We start from the raw sequence: 23,823 nt of genomic DNA on the forward strand, positions 1-23,823 counted from the left end.
ATGCCAAACACACTACAAATAATCTCTACCCCCTCCCAGACACAATAAAGAAGTTTGCTCCATATCTGAAGTGCTCAGTACCTATTGGCACCCAAAAAGCTGGCTCCTATGCCCACAGGGTATAACTGAGTGCACAAAATCTTCTCCCACTATCCATGTTTTGTAATTAAAAAAAACCCAAAAAAACATCAGGCTATCTATAATCAAGTCATATAAAATAGTAAGCTGATTACACAGAAAACCAACATTAAACAGCAAACAAAATACTCTGTACATATCTTTCACTACATCTAAACCTTGGGGGGGGGGGTCGATATGTGGGAACTGTCAAATATCTTACACAGATCTAATCACTGCTAAAGGAAATTTTAAAGATATATATATATATACAAACATTTAATTAAAAATCAACTTATGTACAACTTAGAAAAACCTCCTAGGGCTCCAGATCCTCTACAAACTTCCCAAAAGGCCACCCCCCTCCCCCAAGAAGCAAACCCTTTGGTTCACTCCATGGGCAGCAATGGGTCCAAGATGGAGGCTGATGAACCGAGGTCAAGCATATTCAGGTGTCCCAGATTTTAACTCTGCTATCCAAAGTCTAGTCCCTAAAGCTGACCACAGGGCTGTGTGTAGGAACCTGGCAGACTGCAACACGGGAACTAGGTACATATGATGGTAAGGCTATTCCGAGTCTCTATTGGAGTATAGTGGGGTAGCAGCTCTTTTGTGAATTGGAATAATACTGAGCCATATACTTTCCAGTTGTGCAGAGCCTCCTACAGTGGCGACATATCACATAAGTGAAATCTAAGGTCTATCAACTGCCCCCCCTAAAAAAAAAGCTGTATAAAAATGAGACATCATTCCAAAAGAAACCTTGCATCCACAGAAACTTCCACAACAAAAGGTGTAGAGCAGAGCAAAAATGTTCCCCTCACAACTCCATCCTTTTTATATCTTTTTGAAGGTGCAGTCTCCAGAATTGTACACAATATTCTAAATGAGGTTTCACCAGTCTTTTACAGGGGCATCAATACCTCATTTTTTCTACTGGCCATATCTCTTCCTATGCACCCTTGCTTTCACAGTCACCTTTTCAACCTGTTTGGCCACCTTAAGATCACATACAATCACACCCAAGTCCTGTTCTTTTGTCATGCACATAAGTTTTTCACCCCTAAACTATACTGTTCCTTCGGGTTTTTGCAGCCCAAATGCATGACCTTGCATTTCTTAGCACTAAATTTTAGCTGTCAAATTTCAGACCATTCTTCATAGTCTTTCTTCATGTTATTCACATCATCTGGTGTGTCTACTCTATTGCAGATTTTGGTATCATCTGCAGAGTGTCAAATCATACCTGACAGCCCTTTAGCAATATCGCTTATAAAAATGTTAAAAACCTTATAGACCCAAAAGCAGAACCTTGATGCACACCACTGGAAACATCCCTTTCCTCAGAGCGATCTCCATTGACCACTACCCTCTGTCGTCTTCCACTCAACCAGTTCCTGGCCCAGCCCATTACTTTGGGGCCCATCCCGAGGCACTCAGTTTATTTATTAGACATCTGTGTGGAACACTGTGAAAGGTTTTGCTAAAATCTAAAAATACTTCACATCTAGCGTACTCCCTCTATCCAATTCTCTGGTCGCCCACTCAAAGAAATTGATCAGATTTGTCTGACAAGATCTCTGTGAATCCATGTTGCCTCTGGTCCCGTAATCCACTTCATCATTCTCTGTTTTAAAAGCGTTTCCATTAATTTGCTTACCACAGAAGTCAGACTTACTGGCCTGTAATTCCCTACTTCTTCCTTACTTCCACTTTTGTGTAGAGGGACCATATCCGCCCTTCTCCAGTCCACTCTAGACTCTAGAGAACCATTGAAAAGGTCAGTCAGTGGAGCCACCAGAACTTCCCTATGTTCCTTCAGCACCCTCGGTTGTACACCATCCAGCTCCATCGCTTTATCTACCTTTAATTTAGCTAGCTCCTCATGAACACAGCCCTCTGAAAATCAATCAGGGTCTACCACTCCTCCATTCCTATTCGCGCTTCAGCCATGATGTTTTGTAATTTTTTGTACTGTTTTTTTATGAATTAGTATGTTTTTATTGTATCACGCTTAGATTTGGGGACAGGCGGGTTATAAATAATTTTAAATAAATAAATAAAAACACAGAACAGAAATATTTGTTAAGCAATTCAGCCTTCTTTATCAGCTTCTACATATTTCTCCCCTTCACCTCTGAGTCTCACAGTGCCACGTTTGCACTTCTTCCTATCACTGATATATCTTTTAAAAAAAAAAATCTTGTCTCCCCGTTTTACCACGTCAGCTATTTTTTTTTCCATTTGTATCTTTGCTTTCCTGACTACTCGAACAGCCTCTCTTAACATTTCCAGATATTTTTACCCGTCTTCCTATTTCTGTGATCTTTTGTAGTTTATGAAAGCTAACCTCTTATTCCTTACCTTCTCAGCTACTACTTCTAGAAGACCCCACAACAGGGATACCCCAATCAACATCTGGCATGTTAAAATCACCTATTAGTAAAACCTTCCCTTTTTTAGATATATTCTGAATGTCTACTTTTCAATCTCTGTCCACTTCTTTTGTCTGTGAAGGAGGCCTGTATATCGCACCAATGTAAATATATTTACCATTCCCTCTTTCCAAATTGATCCACGATGCCTTTTTTCCTGCAGATCCTGCAATTCTGTGGCTTTAATATGATCTTTAACATATAATGCTATTCCCCTTCCTGTTCTTCCTACCCTGTCTTTCCTGAACAGATTATAGCCTGGTATAAATACATCCCGGTTTTGGGAAATGTACTTCCTTTCTGAGCCACACCTTCCCACAAAATACAGAACAGGTGACGATAAACTAGAAAGAAAAACAAGACAAAAACTGAACTTCAAACAGCAAAAAGCCAGACTCCGCATGATCAAAAGAGAAACAGAATTAAAAATGCACTTCTTCCTGTGCAAAACACAAAGGGGGGAAAACCCATAAAGGAAGTAACATTTCCCAAAACTAAAATAGAAAATACACCTTTCCACAACCAGGGTAAGCCTAAGGCATAGACAAGCCCTCGACTTGTCATCCCCTCCTTCTTGTTCCTTAACCTCTTTGGCATGGAAAGGGGCTCTTAAAATCTTTCATCTGTGATCTTAAGACAGGTTAAGGAGGCACTTTTCACAAAAACAATTAACTCAAAAACTGCCACATAATCTAGGGGAAAACAGAAGAGCTATAGCAAAAAAAAAAAAAGGATTTTATCTGTCTAGTTACAAAGGAGGGGCATTTCCACAAGGACAGAAATGTAACCTTATTAAAGAGAATACTAAGTAATACCAGAACCCAGAATTGTCTTCAATATAGTCCAATATATACATATTATAATTTTATGTTACTGTTCCTATGTCTTTTACTCTACTTCCAAAAGGTGCTTTATGAGATTTATCTGTGCCAGAGTGTATTTATCCTCCTCCATTCCTCACAAAATAACCTGACATATATGAATGGATATCAAGGCTCTAAAAGGGGTATTTTTTCCTCTTCACATCCCCCATTCCCCTGATCCATGCATATTTCCTAGAGAGCAGGCTGGGAAGTTTTTTGTTTCCTTTTTTAAGCATTGCATGTATTATTTCAGTGACACACCATACAAATTGTTTTTCAAAAATTTTCCTGAATCTACCTGTCTCTGAGTTGCCCTGTGCTCTGATAGTGGGAATGGTGTGTCAGCGAGAGAGAACAGAAGCTCCCTGCTTCCGAAGTGTACAAAATAAACACTAACCAAAATCCAGTGAGGTGGATTCTATTGACTGCGGGGTGTCAGATTGACCAAATCAGCAGGTCTGTCAATTCCTCATTCATCCCCTACATTTTATGCATCAGGTATGTGCCGTAGTTTCCTTTTTAATCTTAGCTTTATGTTTTATTTGAATGATAGGTTTTCAAAATATATCCTGTAATTTCTCCTCAGAACCCCATGCCTTGAGAAAGACTGGCGAAACGCGTTGGCAGAGGGGAGTGTTCTATGTATAACATTGGAGAAAATACACCCAACCAGTATGACTTATATACTTACAGAAAGAAGCTAAGTCACCTTTAATATTTTTCTTATTACTGAATTTATTATGAAAAACGTCAAAAATGAAAGTTCATAAACAAGAAAATATATATATATATAAAAAGCATATAAAAAAGTTATAAAAAATACTGTCTGTAGGGGATGAATGAGGAATTGACAGACCTGCTGATATGGTCAATCTGACACCCCGCAGTCAATAGAATCCACCTCACTGGATTTTGGTTAGTGTTTATTTTGAACTAGTCTTTGTCTACTTTACAATTTTGAAGAATGGCTCCGAAGTGTACAGACACACTGCCCCAGGTTCCGATACTAGGAATGGTGCCTCGGTAAAGGATAAGTGTTTACTTGTTACATTTTGCACTCAAAATATAAAAATGAATAAAAGCTCACGGAGAAGAGATTGCAAGTGTCAACACAGCACTGCAGTCATAAAACGCAAAGTCCTCCGATGCGATAATAACATCGCCGAACACCAATGCCAGCTGCAGAGTCACATAATCTGCACAGAAAGAAGAGAGACGGAGAGCACAGAGTGAGTAGAGGTATGGCCACATCTGCATGCTCTCAGCAGCATCCCTTAGTTAGAATCTCCCCCTTCCACAGACTGAACGCATACCCTTTCCTTCTTGGTTTGCTGGTAACTGGTCAGGTAGCGGGGATTTACATATAATCTCCTTCTCATGGACACTCGCCTGACTTCTGAAGTAACCAAAGGTGCAGTGAAAATGTTCATCCTCAGCAATGGATGGAAGAAGGGGTACAGTCAACACCACCTGTAAACCCAAACACAAAAGTCTGTAGCATACATTCAGCGACTTACTGTTGGGAGAAACCCCTCTAACTACGACAGGGCTGGCCTCATCTAATGGAGTCTGCCCTCAGTAAATATGCCCACAATTCTTTGAAAACAGTAACATTTTCCAATAGCAATGGGAGTGGGAAACTTTCCATGACACTAACTGGTAGCAAAGTTAAGAACAAATTTTTAGAAAGTTTATTTTCAGCCAGTGTACAATGGAAGCTGTAAAAAGTGTTGCCAGAGAATGTGATCAAGGCTAGTGATATAGCTGTTTATTTTCCAATGTTTGGGCAAGTTTCTGGAGGACAGATTTATGAACAATTATTATTAACCAGGTAGATTTAGGGATCGCAATAAAGAATGAACTCCATGTCAGGATTTGCTAAGTATTTCCAGATAATTTGGACTGGGCATTGTAGAAGAGAGAAAGAGAGCTGGATACTATGGACCATTGGTCTGACCCATCATAATATTTCTATATACCTCTGTCTGCTCTTCTCTGCTCTGATTGGCTGGATTGACAGTTTGTATGGCCGGGCACTGGCTGTCCTCCCCATTGCTCCACAGCCAATGGTTGGCTTCCTCAAAGCGTTCACACTGCCGTTTCTCAGTACACCTGCAAGAAAAGAAGAATTATAGAATCAGAATTCTAGAAACATCGAAAACAAAGGTAATAGTAGACCTGAGGACAGATTTGGAATTAAACAGGGAAATATTTTTGTCATACAAAAAGTGTAGTGGGCACATGAAAGTGTCTCTGAGCAGAAATGGTGAGGGCGTTCGCTTGTTCGATTTTGTTTTGCTTTTATCTCATCTGGTTTTTTGATATTCCACGTACCATCTTCCTGGACCCCTGAGGAAGAAGTGTTTCTTCGAAATACGGACCGTGTCAGGTCCACAAGATTACTAGAACCAGATTTTTATGTATGCTACATATGCTTTTATGATTTTTCATTAAAATCCTGCTCTTTGTACATTACACCAAATATATAGCAAACGGATCTTTCTACATAAAATCCAACCCAATAAATAAATGTTAACAAGCTAATAGGGTTGCTGGATATTAAATAATTTATTTATATAATCATAAATGGCTAACATGTACCTAACAATAAATCAATTTAATTATTCCATTTTTAATCCTGTCTTACCCTTTTTAAAGAAAAAATGCTTAATGTCTTAGGTGATAAACTAGGAGGAGAGTATATCATATATTGATGGTTCTCAGTGCATAGGACCTCACATAACATCCCAAGACCACATTCTGTTTTCAATATATAATCATCTATACCATATCCTCTTTCCCTTAATCTTTAAAGACTCACTATTTATTAATAATAATCTTCTATAAAAATCCTAAGTGCGCATGCGCACTTAGGACGGTGTGTTTCCTGACAGTGTGCTGTGTCTCTCCGTGCCGAATTCCATATTCGAATACGGAGGCAGGAAACACACCGGCGACTCCTCCCTTCCGCCCGCCCTCACTCACCAACCGCTGCTCCTCTTCAAAGCAGCCCTGCTGAGGATCGCGGCCAGCTGTAGCGAACCTTGCAGGCCGCTCTGCACCACAGTAGCACATTCCCTCTGACGCATCAGAGGGAACGTGCTACTGAGGTGCAGAGCAGCCTGCAAGGTTCGCTACAGTCGGCTGTGATCCTCAGCAGGGCTGGTTTGAAGAGGAGGGCAGATGTGAACAGACCAGGAAGCCGGATGCTGGACAGGGTGAGCAGGGAAGAGGTGCTGCTGGAAGGGGATGAGGTAACAGAAAGAGAGACCTGCTGCTGGACAGGGGGGAGGTAAAAGGAAGGGAGAAGGGCTACTGGACAGGGGGAGCAAGGAAGAGGTGCTGCTGGACAGGGGGGGAGGTAAAAGGAAGGGAGAAGGGCTACTGCTGGACAGGGAGAGCAGGGAAGAGGTGCTGCTAGACAGGGGGGGAAGGTAAAAGAAAGGGAGAAGGCCTACTGCTGGACAGGGGGAGCAGGCAAGGGGTGGTGGTGGACAGCTGACGAAAGAGAGAGAAAGAAAGACAGACAGACACACACATCTATTCTAGCATCCATTAATGTAACGGGCTTAAAGACTAGTATTTATAAAGATTTTATTTTATTATGTTTAAATTTGTTTTTTATTATTGTCAACAAACCATCAACAAAAGGTACAAGTCATACATAGTGCAATACAGAAAAAAAAAAAAACGTACCCACCCCTTCCCACCCATCCCCCCACCCCCCCAAAGGGAACAGCCAATGTCGTACATGCCTGAATATATTCACTCCAACAGCCGAGCTTTCGCTACAGGAGACATAGTGGAACAAAAAGGTCTCCAACAACGGAGAAATAGCTCCCCTTTTTTGGAATGCATGTCCAGTACATCTTGTCTTTCATATCCAGCCCAATAAATCATCTGAGTCCGCCAATGTGATACAGTAGGAGTCTGAGGTGACAACCAGCATTGCAAAATGGTCTTTATGCCCACCAAGATCGCCCTTTGGACAAATGCCTTTACTCCAGGCCTAATTGGGTCCAGTGAAAATTTCAATGTGAAGAGGAAAGTCGACGTCTGTGTCCAGGAGCAGTTCCATAGGGACTGTATGAGGAGCCCTATGCGCCGCCAGTAGGCTTGAATTCCAGGGCATAACCAGAACATGTGTCCAAGAGTCGCTCCGGCCGCCGCACATCTGGGGCATCTAGCTGAAGTGCTGATGCGAGCTTGGTAGGCTCTAATGGGCGCCATGTAAGCGCGAACCAGAAATTTATAGTACCGTTCCCGTTCAGTGGCTGCCACCAGGATACCTTTTCCCAATTTAAAGCTCCTCTGTAGCATGGATTCAGTGATTGTGGTTTGTAAGTCCAAGGACCAGGATTCGGCCAATGTTCTATAGTCAAGGTCCCCCGCCAACCCCTGCAGGTAGCGATGATAAACACTAAGCGGGGTGGGATCTTGCGTTGTTAAGCAGAGGGCTTCAGATAATGTGTCTTGAACAATGTCCAATAAGGCCGATCTGGGTAAGGAGTTCACATAGTACAATAGTTGTCCATATCTCAGCCAATCATTAGCCGTTAAAGTATGTGCATCTATCAATTGCTGGAACGAGTGTAGGGTTCCATCCGCGTTCAACACCTGAGACAGATAAAACACCCCTCCCTGGGCCCACCTAGAAGGGGCCCCTAGACCTATTCCAGGAGCAAAGGCAGCATTACCATGTATTGGCAAATAAGGTGTCACATTTGTGTATCTCTAAATTAAGTAAAAAAGAGAAACTAAATTGATGTACTACTTTCAATAGACCTTAATTTCATCAATAAAAAACAACAAATGTTGTTTCATTATTCTGAAAACATGCAATTTCATTAGAAAGCTACCTTATAGAGGGCCTAATAGCCCAATAATGATATCAGCAACACTTATACATTACACAGCAGTTTTGTTTTTTGAGAGCAAAATTAATACCAGAATCAGGCAAAGAAAGTCTTCAAAGGTAGAGGAATAAGGGGTAAAGTCTTGAAGAATTATAGCTCAGTGCTGGCAGTTGAGGGGCAGAGCATGGGATGAATGCAGAAGGCCCTTAACAATAGGGAAGTAAGAGGTATACAACAGGGCAAAGAATGGACTGTGAACATGTCTTTGGTGGGTAGGGGGAACCACCTCCTTCCAAGTACTTCTCTCTGGAGACCTCTCATTACTGGAATTTCACATAAAGAATGCCAGTAATGAGAGAGAAAGAGAGAAAGAAAAATAAAGAAAGAAAGAACAATCTTTCTTAAGGGTGAAAGATGATGAGAGTACAGACAGCATGCAGGTAGAAGAGGAAACCTGTGTGGACCCGGAAAATCCTATCTTCTCTTCCCACTCTTCCATTAATCTGCCCCCTCCTTTCGGCCTTCCCTGATTTTCTCAGGGTGGGGAGCACTGTTTCTTCTTTGGAATTAAGGGTATTCTATCCATTCTGGTTGTCCTTCCCCCCTTTTATCTTTTAAACAATCTCTCCCTAAAGACGCTCCCAAACTCCTTTTAAGCCGTTTTGTACATCATACCCAAAGAGTGAAAGTGAAGTCACAGGGATGTTGGCAAGCACAATCTTTTTTTTTTTTTTTTTTAATCTTTATTGATTTTAATCTAAAACAGTGTCATACAATTGAAAGAATAGTAGGTAATACATACATTACACTAATACCTGTACCTTTTTTTTTTTTTAAACTGAGGAAGGGAGTGACAGTCCAAGGGCACCCATGACTTACCTGCCCTGCAGAACACACCAGCCACAGAAAGGGTCTTGAGAATGGAGGCAAGCGGAGCAGTTAGGGAGCATGGAGCACTCTGCCACGGGTACTCGGGTCACCTGGAAGGAGAACATTTGTGAGACTGTTGTAATACAGTGATGGGAGAAGGGGTCCTCTGAGCTTGATAAGGAACAGCCCCACCCTCACCTCTGAGTTGGTCATCACATAGAGGAATCTCTGGTGGGAATCCAGCAGCAGGTCTGGCTGCACTACCGAGTCCTTCCTCACTGTCACCATGCTATAGACACGTGTCTTCTCAGAATCCAAGTGCACCTGAAGGAAAAGAGAAATGAAGAGGCGAAGGCAATAGCAGCAGACACATCCACGGACTGGCAGCAGCCCTGTGCAAGGCTGAAGCCAAAAACGGCAAAAAGGCCAAGGGTGCAAACTCACTCAAGCGTGATTTTTCAAGAACAAGAGTCCGCTTCATCAGATGCCCGGTGCTTACCTTATGCAGGCACCCCGCGGTGTCTCCAAGGAAGACAACGGTGTAGCCCTCCTCCGCCAGTGCCGCAACAGCCGAGAGCTTCGGAAGCCCTGACAGAAGTGACTGAGCCACCACAGGGACCTGGCCAACAATGGGGCTGGGGGTGTGCTCTCCTCCACAGGGATTCCTTGTGGGCGAATCCTGACAAATGGACAAGAGAAACTCAAAAGAATCCTTAAGTTTAATAGCATTTCACTCTTACAATGATAAAGACCATTGGGTGGTAGAGAGTATTTATATGTGTTTGTTATATTATTGTATTTGATGCATCATTATTGTAAACATTTGTGTCTTCAACTGTATTTGATGTTTGCATCTATAAAAATTGTTTAATCCTAAGAATTAGCCCAGTGCTGAACAGCAGGAGGTGCTACAGAGCAGGATTACTGTGTATTGGCAGAGCTGTGGGTGTGAAGGACTGGAGGGGCATAAGAGTCCTGTACATTTTTTATTCTGTTTCCATCCTTTCCTCTGATATTATAGATGGAAAATGATTATGGCCAATTGTTGTTGAAACTATCTGAAAGTCATGTTTTGTTTTAATCAGCATTTGGAAGGTAATTATATAGAGGTGAGTATCAGCAGCCTATTCAAGACTATATCTTATGAATGAGCACTCACACCAGCTTATAAGAGAAAATGCATAGAGTAAAAATTGCAGGAAGCTCTTAGGAAGTTGGAAGACTGGGCATCTAACTGGCAGATGAAATTTAATGTGGCCAAGTGCAAAGTAATGCACATTGGGAAGAATAACCCAAATCACAGTTATCAGATGCTTAGAAGTCAGCGCCCAAGAAAAGGATCTAGGTGTCATCTTAGACAATAAGATGAAACCTTCTGCCCAATATGCAGCGGTGGCCAAAAAAGCAAACAAGATGCTAGGAATTATTAGAAAAGGGATGGTAAACAAGACTAAGAATGTTATAATCAGGGCAGGATTAATTTATCGAGGGCCCCTAGGCACACAAGTACACTGGGCCCCCTGCCCCGCCCCACCATGCGCCCAGGTGGAAACAGGAAGCTGCGTCAGAGGGAAGCTTTGGGCAAGCAGCACCACTTGCACAATTACAGTTCCTGTTGCCTTTTTAATCTGCGTTGCTTGCTTGTCTTACTTTCCGTCGATGGGGGGGGGGGCGCGTTGCCGATTAGGGGGGGGGCCCACGTTGCCGATCGATGCTGGAGGGGCCCATCGCCATTTGGAAAAAATAATGTTGATGTCCTCCTTCATCGGGCTCTCCTAGCCATTTTTATCCCTAGGCACATGCCTATTTGGCCTATTGATTAATCCTACCCTGGTTATAATGCCTCTGTATTGCTCCTGGGTACGACCTCACCTTGAGTATTGCATTTATTTCTAGTCGCCTTATCTCAAAAAAGATATAGTGGAACCAGAAAAGGTTCAAAGAAGAGTGACCAAGATGATAAAAAAGATGGATTTCCTCTCGCAGCAGGAAAGACTAAAGAGGTTAGGGCTCTTCGCTTGAAAAAGTGACGGCTGAGGGGAGATATGATTGAAGTCTACAAAATCCCGAGTGGTGTAGAATGGGTAGATGTGAATTGATTTTTTTCACAAAAGACGCTCAAAGTTAAAAGGAAATACTTTGAAAACCAATATGAGGAAATATTTTTTCACTCAGAGAATAGTTACTCTTTGGAACTTGTTGCCAGAGGATGTGGTAATGGCAATTAATGTATATGGGTTTAAAAAGTGTTTGGACAAGTTCCTGGAGGAAAGGTCCATAGTCTGCTATTGAGACTAACACCAGGGAAGCCACTGCTTGCCCTGGGATTACTAGCAAGGAATGTTGCAACTATCTGGGTTTCTTCCAAGTACTTCTGACCTGGATGGCCACTGTGGAAACAGGATACTGAGCTAGATGAACCATTGGTCTGACCCAGTATGGCCATTTTATGTTCTTAAGTGTGCGCCCCACTCACACTCTCCCTATGTGAATGTCCACCTAGTCAGTACCTAGTCAGAAAATGTTCATTTATACATAAATTTTTTACACACACACATAAGCAACTAGAAAACCAGCATTCACATGTGTTCTTGTCACCTAAATCCAGGTGGCTTCTTATAGAAGGACCCCTCTCCCTCGGTGACGACTTGTAGCTTAGAGAATGGCACGGGGACAAATTTTTCCCCATCCCCGCAGGAACTCATTTTCCCATCCCGCAAGTTCTATTCCTGTCCCTGCCCCATTCCTGCAAGCTCCGTCCTCATCTGCACAAGCCTCAAACACTTCAAAATCATAAGTGTTTGAGGCTTTTGCGGTTAAGGCAGAGCTTGCAGGAATGGAGCAAGGACAGGGACAGTGACAAAACTGGCAGGAAGGGGAAAATTTAAGTTCCTGTTGGGGATGGGGAAAAATTGGTCCCCGTGTCATTCTCTATTGCAGCTGAAACTGGCCTTGTGCAGGGCAGAATTAAGGTACAGGCACATGACTGGAGCCCAAAGGTTTAAGCGTGAGCCCTATGAAACAGGCCTTAATCTTACTCTGCTCGAACTCCATCTAGGAAACAAATGACATCTTACAACTGCAGCTGATGCGACGGCTCACAGAAGATGTGTTGGAATCTCTGGCTGTCCCTGCCATTAGGCAGTGCTGTGTACTAGATCCCTCCCTCTGGAGTCCGGCATCTGAGAAGGGGTACTGCTAACCACTACCATGCATTTGTCCTCTTCGGTTTTTTTTCAAACTCTTAAGCAAATTCCCGGAAACCAAAGGGGCAGGAAGGAATGGGCAACCAAGGAGGTGACAAGCGTTTCAGAGTGGGGAGTGGGAGCGATTGCTGATGACAAGGAGGGAAGGGACCGAGTATTCACTGGCATTAATGGATTTTTTGGGGGGTAAAGTTAACCTCCCACATTATTTGACATATGTAGCTGTAGAGGATAATGTATGCATGTCGATGCATTGTTGGGATTCAAAAAGGTATGTCTTATGGTGATAGGGCCCCCATCTTGTTTGCTTGCCTAGGGGTTTAATCCTGCCCAGGTCTCTTGTAATACTGTGCATCTGATTTTACTTATATTATACTACAAGCTGTTTAGAAAGCATTGACTGACAGCTTATAAATATTTTAAAATAAGTAAGATCTAGCCCTGGAATAGCAAGGGATGCAGCAGGGCAGATCATGATGCCGTCTCTTACCTTTGGGAGTCTTGCACATTTAGAGGTCACCCCGTACTCAATGGCTGCTTCTTCCTCTCCTTTTTCATTCTTGCCATCCTCAGTGTAGCATAGCTGCCGGGCCTGTTCCATCTTTTCATCTACTTCCCGCAGCTTATATGTGCACAGTGTTGTCTCTGCCTCGGGCGCCGGCATGGAGCCCTGTCCAGCTGCAAACACCACAAAGAGCCGGGCCTCGCTCCCTCCTTCGGCGCCAGGCATCAGGTACGCTGCCTGCGCCAATGGAAACCTCTGTCCCTGGTCACAGCTCTGCCCTCGAGCGCAGCATTCCAGCGGTATCTCCACATACGAGTACAAATGCAAGTCGGACACGCAGATTCGGGCCACAAAAGTCCGGTACTCCATGTGCGACTTGGCCACTCTCCGGAAGAAGAGGAAGTAGACATGATCCCCACTGGAGAAGACTCCCACAAAGTGATTGTCATAATCGAAGTCCCCCACCACCAGCTTCCCTAGGCCCTCGTTGGTGAAGACGGGGGCCCTGTCCAGCTGTCGAATGGTAATGGGAGAGATGCCCCCAGATAACTTAGCTGTCAATCCCCTTCCAACAAACAGCAATTGTTGCCCATCTGGTGTGGCAGCCGCCAGTCCTACAGTGTTGACTTTAGGGTCGTTGGCTGCCACAAACTGATTATCACTGGGGTCCTCAGTTTTATTAAGGATCCAGGTCACTGCCTCCAGGCTGCGCTTCTCACACACTCCCTGGAGGACCTGGCCACAGACAATCAGCTCCTGTCCAGCCTCATTCACCACCAGGAGTTTGTTGGTATTATCAGTCAGCTGAGCCTGGGGACAGTCATTCGAGTCTTTGAAGGGCAGGCAGTCAGGGGAATCCAATGTAGGACCTGTGGAGGCCTCTTTAGTAAGCTCCAGCTCTGGCCCCAGCTGAAAAAGGTGATTGACAGCCCCCACATAGAGGATCCCAGTCCGGGGATCTCGGGTCATGTGGTTGAAGGTTGTGTTAGGGCGGGAAAAAGTCGGGAAAGATTGGATATAATCCTGGACAAGACATGAGAGGAGCAGAATGATGATTCGCACACACATCCCAATGACCTGAGAGAGAAAACAAGGAAGAGGCATCAGAACAGAGTTAGCGCTACCACTTCACCAGCCCACGTCACTCATGTATTGTGTCTAATATTGTATGATTTAAAAAAAAAGCATCCCTTCCACAAGACAGCTTGTGAAGCACACAGCTGGCTATAGAAACCAGGCAAAGATCTTCTACCCACCGCACAACGGTAGCACTTGATAGCTGAGCAAAGGTTGGGAACAGCAGAGATTAAGAAATTGGTAAAGGAAAGAGTCTGTGATACTTCCTACCCCATCCTCCACCATAAATCATGCACACATAAGTGTATTTGTAAATTCATAGAAACATGACGGCAGATAAAGGCCATATGGCCTATCTAGTCTGCCCATCCACAGCAATTTGTTTTGATTTGCATTAATTGGTTTTTGGGGGTAATAAAATTGTTCCAAATAATACTATATCATATGATAATGCTAGTGGAACGTCCAATATTGTGATAATTTGACCTCAAATGGATTTCCAGAATTTGAGTAGCAAGGGACAATGAGAGATCAAATGATCCAATGTCCCTACATCAAGATGACAGTGCCAGCATCTATTAGATTTAGAACCGTCTAACCTTTGTAACCTAACAGGGGTCCAAAAAGATCTATGCAACATTTAAATGGTTGCAAATGAAGCAGGCTATTCAGAAAGGGTTCCCTGAATGGCGGAATTATAAAAGATCAGTATAGTTTGCCGGTTCTATGCTTCCAGATAGATTTCCTAGGACATCAGGCTGACCAGTGGTATAAATTAATATCTGAATTTGTGAATAAAAAGCCAAAAAATAGTCTTAAAGACATTTGGAGCATTGAGACAAAGCAGCAGATTTCTGCGTCTCAATGGCCACGAATTTGGAATTGGAGAATGAGATGTACAGCTTCAGCATCTATGAGACAGAGGGAAGTTTTGAGAAAAGAGCAGTCAGCTAATTGGCAGTGGTACATATGATGGATGTCACTTCATTTACAGGCAAGAGGGCTCTCTTCTTTTTAAAGCTCCAGCATTTATCGATAGACTCTTGGTTCCCTATGCTTCTGCCAGAACGCTCAGATCTAGTGATCAACACTTAATGACAGTTCCTTCTCTTAAAATCATTAGTACACGTCGACAGTATATTTTTTCCATCACAGCACCACAAACCTGGAATTCCTTGCCCATTTATCTAAAAATCTATTTATAAATAGATTTAAGAGCGTTAAAGTGCTTTCTTTTTAAAGATGCCTTTGACCGATTTAGTTTTATTTTTAAAATTTAGTTTGCCCTTTTGAATTTTATACTATTGTTTTTATTTACCCCCCCTGATGTTTAACCCATTTGTTTATTTTCTTTTAAATATTGTATTTCTTACCCTTTTTGTAATGTATGTTTTGCTCGTTGAGTACTATTTGTGTGTTTGTTCCCCCTGAAAATCGTAACGTTGTCTTATTATGTTCATCGCTTTGAAATATGATTAAGCAATTAATCAAATTTTAAATAAATCTTGAATCAGACAAGACGACGGAGCGGGAAGAGAGCTCTGGAACTATTCTGGTGGTTGAGAGGACAGGTTTCAGGGAACTGGAGACAAGCAGAAGTCACCCCCTCCTCACAAGAATGGAAATGAGATTACAATTTCAAAAAAATCCTTGAATACCACATGCACCTTGGACAGCTCAAAGCCGTTAACAATAAGAAAGCAGACGCCAGGCATTCCCAAGAACTACAAAATAAACCAATTTCTTAAACTAAGGCCACAGCATATTTCTGAAAGAGCTAAGATAGAAAATCATTAAAACCCTGTCTACAATCTTGCGTTGCTCTTACAATTCTGTTGAAGGAAGTTCCAGATCTTTGCTGCTTAAAAACCTAAAGTCTGTGACCAATAGGTTTTATTTCTAACCTCTTTTGGATTGGGAAAACTTACTAGTAATTTTTGTCTAGTTAATTTCTGAGCCTATAAAGCTAGAAATTCTATTAGTTCTACCAAGTATACGGGAGCATGACCATGCAGTTTTAGAAAAACGGTGGTATACATTTTAAACTTAAGTCTTACCCCCACTGGTAACCCTGGTGTCTGGTCTGACTTGAATAAATCAGCTGGACAGCTGTATTTTGCCCTATCCAATGACAATTGGCATATATTATTGTCACAACTGGATTAGTGTAATAAAAGATTGAACCATAAACTTAAATTGTTCAAATTCAAAATACATTTTAAATTTGTAAGTTTTCTAAGGGTTCAAAAGGATTCTTTAAATAACATTGTGTATTTGAGCATCCATAGTTAGGTTGTTGTCTATAATAATTCCTAAATTATTTAGGGTAGATTAGCAGGCCTGTAGTTACTTCAGTGGTGGGTAAATTCAGTCTTGCTACCAAAGTGAAGGGTAGTATAATATCTAGAAGCTAACAGGATGAAGAACTCAAGGCAAAATGGCTTCTTTAGCTGAAGATGTCTTGACAACAACACATGATCTATCCCTTTGGGTGGCCAGAGATTAGATCAGGGCAGGCGCTGCATTTGATGTAAAAGTCTGGAACCACTTGTAAATTTCTGACCTTTTATTTTAATTTTTCAATTGACCCAATAGATTTGTCTGTGTACCACATTATAGCTGATACATTTGGCAATCAGAATCAACTTTTTATTCTAGCTTGAACTTAAATTTCTGAATTTGTTAAAGTTGCCATGTTAATCGTTTTTCTGCATAAATCGAGTAATGTGCTTTGCTGGCCAAAAAAGTACATACGAGCATCATTTATCCTTCACATTCATGTAGGTGGCCTTGTGTTTGTGATGGCCACCCTCTATTCTTGATCACCTGTCTGCACTGTGTCAGCACTGAGTGAACCAGTCTGAGGTGATCGTGGTTGACGACGCAGTTCCTGGCTGTAATGAATGACTCAATCAACTCATGTTTTGATGTTGGATGTCTCTTGGATATCTCCTAGGCCACAAGTTCGACTGGATTCAGATCCGGAGATTGGTTAAACCAGACTATTGTCTCGATGTTGTTCTGACACTTCCAGTTGATCATCTGTTTGGAGCAATGACAAGGTGAGTTGTCATCTTGGAACACAAACTGGTCTGGAAACAGCTGCTGAGCTGATGACACCATGCACCTTTGCAGTATTGTGATGTACTTGGTCCCATTAACCATTCCATTGATGACGTGCAGATGTCCAATGCCACTTGCAGCCATTCAGCTCCAGATCATGATCTTCAAAGGATGCTTCACAGTGAGGTTGAGGAACTCAGGTTTGAACTCCTCTCCAGGAAACCTGCTTACGTAGGTGTGAGCTTGGTTACCAAACAGGCAGAAAGTGTTTTCATCACTGAAAAGCACCATTTCCCATATTTCACATGTCCAGCCCAACACTTCTGCACCCACTCGATCCGGTTGCGCCTTTGGACGTCAGTCATCAGTGGTTTGTTGTGTGCTTTGCAGCCCTGCAGACCAAACTGCAGGCACTAGTGACAAACTATTGATGAGTTGACACTGACATGACGCTCGTCTGACCACTCGCACAAGTAGCTGAGGTAAGGTCAACTTGCAATTGGTCAATGAAATATGTCAAAGCACACAGTCTTGGCATGATGTTGATGCACGTGGACGACCGTACCGAGGCTTGTCTACAACTGAATTCGTCACTTTTTTTTTTGTACAATCTTTTACTACCACGTTGTGACTGCAGCCGACTTTGCTGGCGATCTGGCGGCATGGAAATCCTTCCTCGCCCATCATTAACACACAAACACACTCCTCCAACATCAGGTTCTGAGTCTTGTTCATGGTTTGTGCGGAAAGCATACAAAACCCAAACAGCCCACACTTTTTATAGCTGCCCTGTTACCTAGACATCTGGACTGCGATTGGCTATTGAAAGCAGCCTCCTCATTGTGTTTGTCACCTTACCTTATCCAGGGCAAGTTACATATTAACATACAAATTAAAACATTTACATTTGTTGTACAAAACACTTCAAGGACACACTGTATCAAACTACATATAACATACACATCGCATCAGCGATGAATATAATCGATCCAGCTTTGAAGCATAATCTGTAAAAGTTATAGTAGCTATGTCCAGTATCAACAAAATTGTAAAATTAGAAACAAGCGTTCTTAAAAAGATGATCCTAATAGCCAAATATATCCATTATAATGTGGTAAAAAGACAAATCTATTGGGACAACAAAGAAATTAAATTAAAAGGTCAAAAAGTTGAAAGAATGCAAAATTCGCACGTGGTTCCAGCCTTTTGCATGCTAGTTACTTAGGGCAAACTCAAGGGGTTGTGGTGCACTGAGTCAACATTGGCTTGTGTATCCCTCATCTTAGGGCCAATCTTATGGCATAAGCCATGCAAGCAAGGGTAACATTTTCAGCTGCAAAAAATATTTTTAAAAACCCAGGAAATTTTTTGTTTTTCCTTTTTAAAAATGAGTTAGTGCTGCAGCACTGGAAGCAGTGCATAGCACCAGAAGTAAAGGAATATGCTCCCGTCACTGAAGGGGTAAGTGAGCCAGTAAGGAAGGCTTTTGGTACCCTTAAGTTTAGGCACTTTGAGTCAGTATCTCACTTGCTCACACCTTAAACCACTCAGTGCTGAAATTTCAGCAAAGCTTTTGAACTGTTCCAAACAGGAGGTTAATAGATACACTGACAGAAGGTTGGGATTGGATCTCAAAGGGGTGGACTGGATTAGAACTTGGCTGAGTGATGCGACTCTCACCCACTGATTTTGTGACCCAAACAGTATTGCTCCCTTAGGGTGGGTCTCTACTCTCCCTCTCTCCTGAAGTTGCCAACTCTTGGAGGGGGGGGGAGGAATTAATCTCCATATGTTCTCCTATCATCACCCTCTCTCACCTTGCTCTAGCCTATAGCATTTTTTTCCCTCTTCATACCCTGCCCCCCCTCTAATATTTATGATGGATTTATTGATCCCCAGAATTCACCCCTTCAACTTGTTTAATGCCGAGACTCCCTCTCCTTCCTTTCTGGCAGCAGTGCAATCTCCTGGGAGTGAGAACTGTGCCCTGTCTTCAGCTCCACCCCCTCATGACCCAGCAACAACCGGGAATTCATATGGAAGCAGGCTGTGAAGGGCGGGGACGTATCTTTTCTCCTCTGATCAAATCTGCTGTGGTTCTACTGCCTGAAGGCTGGAGTATTCTGTAACACAGGCAATCAGCAGCGGAAGGAGTAATTCAAAACCAGCTTTTACATTGTCAGCAGCAAGCTTGGACTGATGAAAGACCAGCTGAATACCAGCCAGTTGGCAATTTGACTTCCTCTAGACCTCCACTCCAACCAGAGGAAATAGCCAGCACCTGGCCCTTGAACCTGCATGCATTCAAAGGCCCAGCCTCTTCTTCCTAATCAGCCTTTCTGTTACAAACCAGAAAGAAACCCTCGCAGAGGGCCCAAAAGCATAGACCGACTGCTGCTTCCCTGTTTGGGAAGTGAAGGGCGGGATGGGCGATCCGATTTGATTGTCAGCTGGGGTTGCATGAATTGCAAGGGTCAAAACGGGAATCACACATGATAAAACTCTAGGAAGCAGCTGAGGGGACACCATGAGGCAGTAGATAGAACAAGACATGATCTAAGAAGGCTAGAGGAACGGCAGCTAAGATTCAACGCAAAAAAGGGTGCAGAGTCTTATATCTAGGAAGGAGAAGGGGGATTTAAGATAGGGTTTCCCCAAATTCTTCAAATTAGTATGAACATGGAAGAGGCCTCATACGGCCAACTGAAAAGCAACAAGCACTGAACCCCCACCAGAAACCAGAAGGACCCACAGACAGCTCAGGAGGGAGAGAGGTGATGTGTGCGATATGCTTTTTCTCAAAGAAGGACCCAGCCACCTGCCCACTCACTGCCTCCTACTTCCCATATCCTGGGTCTCATACTCTATCTAGGAAGATATAAGAACATAAGAATTGCCGCTGCTGGGTCAGACCAGTGGTCCATCGTGCCCAGCAGTCCGCTCACGCGGCGGCCCTCTGGTCAAAGGCCAGTGCCCTAACTGAGACTAGCCCTACCTGTGTACGTTCTGGTTCAGCAGGAACTTGTCTAACTTTGTCTTGAATCCCTGGAGGGTGTTTTCCCCTATGACAGACTCCGGAAGAGCATTCCAGTTTCTACCACTCTCTGAGTGAAGAAGAACTTCCTTACGTTCGTACGGAATCTAACCACTTTCAACTTTCGAGAGTGCCCTCTCATTTTCCCTACCTTGGAGAGGGTGAACAACCTGCCCTTATCTACTAAGTTTATTCCCTTCAATACCTTGAATGTTTTGATCATGTCCCCTCTCAATCTCCTAGAAGTTAAAAAAATGCCACCAATGGAGGTCTCTTGCTGCTGTGAGGTGCTGAAAGAGGTCCCCATATGCTTCTTAGGTCATCCATGGCTTTTCTGCGACACACTTGATCAGGTGTGAAGGGACACTAACTTGCGATGGCATACTGATTGGGAGACGGTGATTAAGGTACCAAAAAACCATGGGGTAATCACATGCGAAGATCTCAAGTAGTGAAATATTGCATCAAAGTAATAAGCAGACCAAGGGATTTGAGAATGCAGAAGAGCAGCAGAAACTCTAGACAGGCGAGACCTCTCTTAAAATAGTGTGCCCAATTCTGGAGGCCATAACCCACAAGGAAATAAAGCAGAGCCTCCAATGCTGTCCTGCTTTGATAAGGGAAAGAGACTGGGACTTGTATACCGCCTTATTGTAGTTTTGCAACCACACTCAAAGCAGTTTACATACAGGTACTTCAAGCATTTTCCCTATCTGTCCCAGTACGCTCAAAGTCTATCTAATGTACCTGGAGTAGTGGAGGATTAAGTGACTTGCCCAGGGTCACAAAGTGCAGCACAGGATTTGAACCCACAACCACAGGCTGTAGCTCTAACCATTGCATCACACTCTCCTCCTAACACAGCTAGTTGGGTTTTCAGGATAGACTCCATGAATATGATGGACAAAAATTTGTATATACTGCATTCTCATGGCATTATGGCTATCTTGAAATCCTGGCTTGCAGTACAGTTATCAGAACAGATGTGTATATAGACAGTAAAGAGGGCTCAGAGGACTACAGAAACAGAGCAGGCCAAAAAAGAACTTAAATATGTCCATCCTAGAGGAGAGATAAGCGGGAAGATGCCAGTAAAATAAAGAGGGGGGGAGATAACTTTTGCTTTCTTTTTCTCTAGGACTGTTGTGTTTTGGAATTATTTTGCTCTGTATTTAGAGCAGGAGGCGTATTTTACGGTATTTTTATTTTTGTTTCTGTCTCTCAATCCCAAAATTCCTCTCCACTTCATGAGATGGCAGCCCAGAAGCAGCATTTTCACCCAAGATACCATTACAATGATCTCCCTCTCACCACCCCTTCCCTAGATCCTGGAAGGGCATACATCACAACATTTTCTTCTCTACAGCCTTAGACCTCAGCGTATCTGCCTGTGTGACCAGGTACACTGGGCTTTCCCATCCCTAACAAAGATATCCAAGTGCCTCAAAGGTATAAATAATGTACAAGAAACAAGCTGTGATGAGAGGAAAGAATGTGCTAGAACACAAGGTCACAGTATGAGGCCCAAAAGACTCAGGGGTAATGTGAGCAAATGGAAAGGATACTGAGCTACATGAAAGAATTCCCAGGGGAGGTAAGGACAAAGGCAGTAACCGAATTGAGGAGGGCCTCTGATAAGCGCAGAGAAGCCCTAGTTAGAAGAAATGAATGGAAGGTAAAAAGCAGCTGGAGTCTCAAGAGCCCTGAACCAGGAAATAAAAGTGGGCAAATTGAATGGGCCTAACTGGTCTTCTCTGTTGTCATATTCTATGGGTTTGCACAGAAACAAGAAGTAGAGGACAAGAAAGGGAAGAGAGGAAGTTGATCTGTGCTGTGCAGAGGGGGACATGCCAGTGCTACTTCTGCCTCTCAGGTTCCACAGCCTGGCTGAAGGTTAGCATCTCCAGGCACTGCCAAGTGTGCTTTTGAACATAGCTTGTGACAAATGCTAAGCAAGGGAATAAAAAGGCACTTCTGATCTCTGATGAAACATCTGACCAACAGCAGGGGGATCTCTTCCCTCATATCTGGCCAGATATAGGCTCTTCCAACCCTAACTGCAACTTCACCCCCAGTCTCTTAAACAATAAACGTCAGCCAGAAAGGCTAGAGAGAGATTAAACACTGCCACTTTGTAAACCCGTGCTAGAAACCCCCAACTAGTTCAATTTTCAAGATATCCACACTGAGATAATGTACACATAATAAAAACAATGTAGGTAAAATCATGCATATTTATTTGGATTTCCTGAAAACTAACTGGCTGTGGATTTTCTAGGTCAGGTTTGGGAAATTACTGAGAGTAAAGCCACTTCTAGAAGCACTCAGATTTGCAAACATTTCCACCGACAGCGCAGCCACTTCCAGGGTGAAATGGAACTGTGGACAAGGCCTGAAGTAGAAACTTACAGCGAGTGGGGGGGGGGGGGGGGGGGAGGTGGCAGTGTCTGCAGCTAACAAAGGATATATAGATGCTTCCAGAGGTCCCCCCCCCTTTAAGGCAACCACTCACTCTCCCTCTGCTCAAGGTCTTAATTACACACAGATGCAGGAAGCAGAAGTGGTCCTCCCTGCTTGCAAAGAGCTGTCACTTTGGTATAGTCCATTCTAACAGGCTTAGGAGCTGTTCAGAGTTAAATGAAAGTAAGCAGGTTAGGAGAGCCAGGGCAGGAAACAGGCCTCAGAGTCATGATCCATCAAAGACTAAACCTGGAGAAGATACAGTTCCCTTCTGTACCGATGCCATCACCCCATCTCTTCCCTCTTGAAAGGAAATCAGGGTCAAATAGAAGCACGCCCATTCCAGTCCCAGCTTTGGAATACAGTATGAATACATACAAATAAATGACTCTTAGAGAAAGGGGAAGGTGGGGGGGGGGAGACGAGAGGGGCTGGCAATAAGGTAGAGAGTGAAAATCAAGGGACACAGGGTCCAATGTAAAGGGGAAGGGAATGGGAACTTGTATACTGCCTTTTTGTGGCTTTGGTATTCAAAGCTGACATTCAAAATGGTGGGCACTGGAGGATTAAGTGATTACACAGGGTCACAAGGAGCAGCACTGGGATTTGATCTCACAACCTCTGGATGCAGAGGCAGCAGCTCTACCAGCGAGCCACACCTTCCTCCGCCGATACGCAGTAATGCGGCAGCTCTACCACAGAATTAACATAAAAAATACCAACAGAATGCTATATGTAAATAAACATGCAGTAGTCCACAGTTCATTGCAAAATTTCACCCTTCCTGTCGGTGCCTGAGTGGTGACTGGCTCAGGCACCAACAGAAAAGATGAACCCCTCAAAACAAAACCCTCCCTAGAAGTCTACAATAGCAGTCTACAATAGTCCCAATTTCACTCTCTTCCCCCCCCCCACCCTGTCTGACCCAAACTGAAGCAACCCTCCCTCTGGTAGTTCCCCCCTGTCCTCTTAAAAAAAAAAAAAATTAACCCCCCAACTTTTTCTGGTAATCTAGTGGCCCCATCGACCCAACCTAGCACCCCCTCCCCAACTAAAAAAAAAATCAAATCCTTGCTGATGTTTAGTAGAACTCTTCCACCCCTAGCCCCTCCTGAGCCCACCCATCATACTTTTAAACAGGAGGCAGGAGCAACGCCCACTTCACCTTGCTTTTGATGCTGCCATCTTCAAAACTGGCAGCGCCGGCAGGGTCAGTCTGCCATATAAGGTACAGTGGCTGTGCCTGGGTAGAGTGTGTGGGGGAAGGGGGAGAGAAGGGGTGGCACTAGACACCAGAAATGTATTTATTTTTATTTTAGTCAAGAGAAAAGGGAGAT

At 43.3% G+C, this 23,823-nt stretch overlaps 1 protein-coding gene across 8 annotated transcripts in view; it reads right to left on the minus strand.

The window, feature by feature from the left end:
- The window catches only part of PLXNB3 (plexin B3), a 119,605-nt gene that overhangs the window by 85,489 nt on the left and 10,293 nt on the right, over positions 1-23,823 (minus strand). For all 8 annotated transcript variants that reach the window (XM_033920935.1, XM_033920911.1, XM_033920902.1 and 5 more), the window contains 7 exons: positions 12,838-13,929; positions 9,641-9,820; positions 9,340-9,465; positions 9,151-9,251; positions 5,395-5,527; positions 4,729-4,885; positions 4,503-4,611 (listed from right to left, as the gene is read on the minus strand). In XM_033920935.1, the coding sequence (XP_033776826.1) occupies positions 4,503-4,611; positions 4,729-4,885; positions 5,395-5,527; positions 9,151-9,251; positions 9,340-9,465; positions 9,641-9,820; positions 12,838-13,920 (1,889 nt within the window). In that variant the 5' untranslated portion in view covers positions 13,921-13,929. The remainder of the gene's footprint in view (positions 1-4,502; positions 4,612-4,728; positions 4,886-5,394; positions 5,528-9,150; positions 9,252-9,339; positions 9,466-9,640; positions 9,821-12,837; positions 13,930-23,823) is intronic.

Source organism: Geotrypetes seraphini, chromosome 1, assembly GCF_902459505.1.
Source record: "Geotrypetes seraphini chromosome 1, aGeoSer1.1, whole genome shotgun sequence".
Taxonomy (NCBI): Eukaryota; Metazoa; Chordata; class Amphibia; order Gymnophiona; family Dermophiidae; genus Geotrypetes; species Geotrypetes seraphini.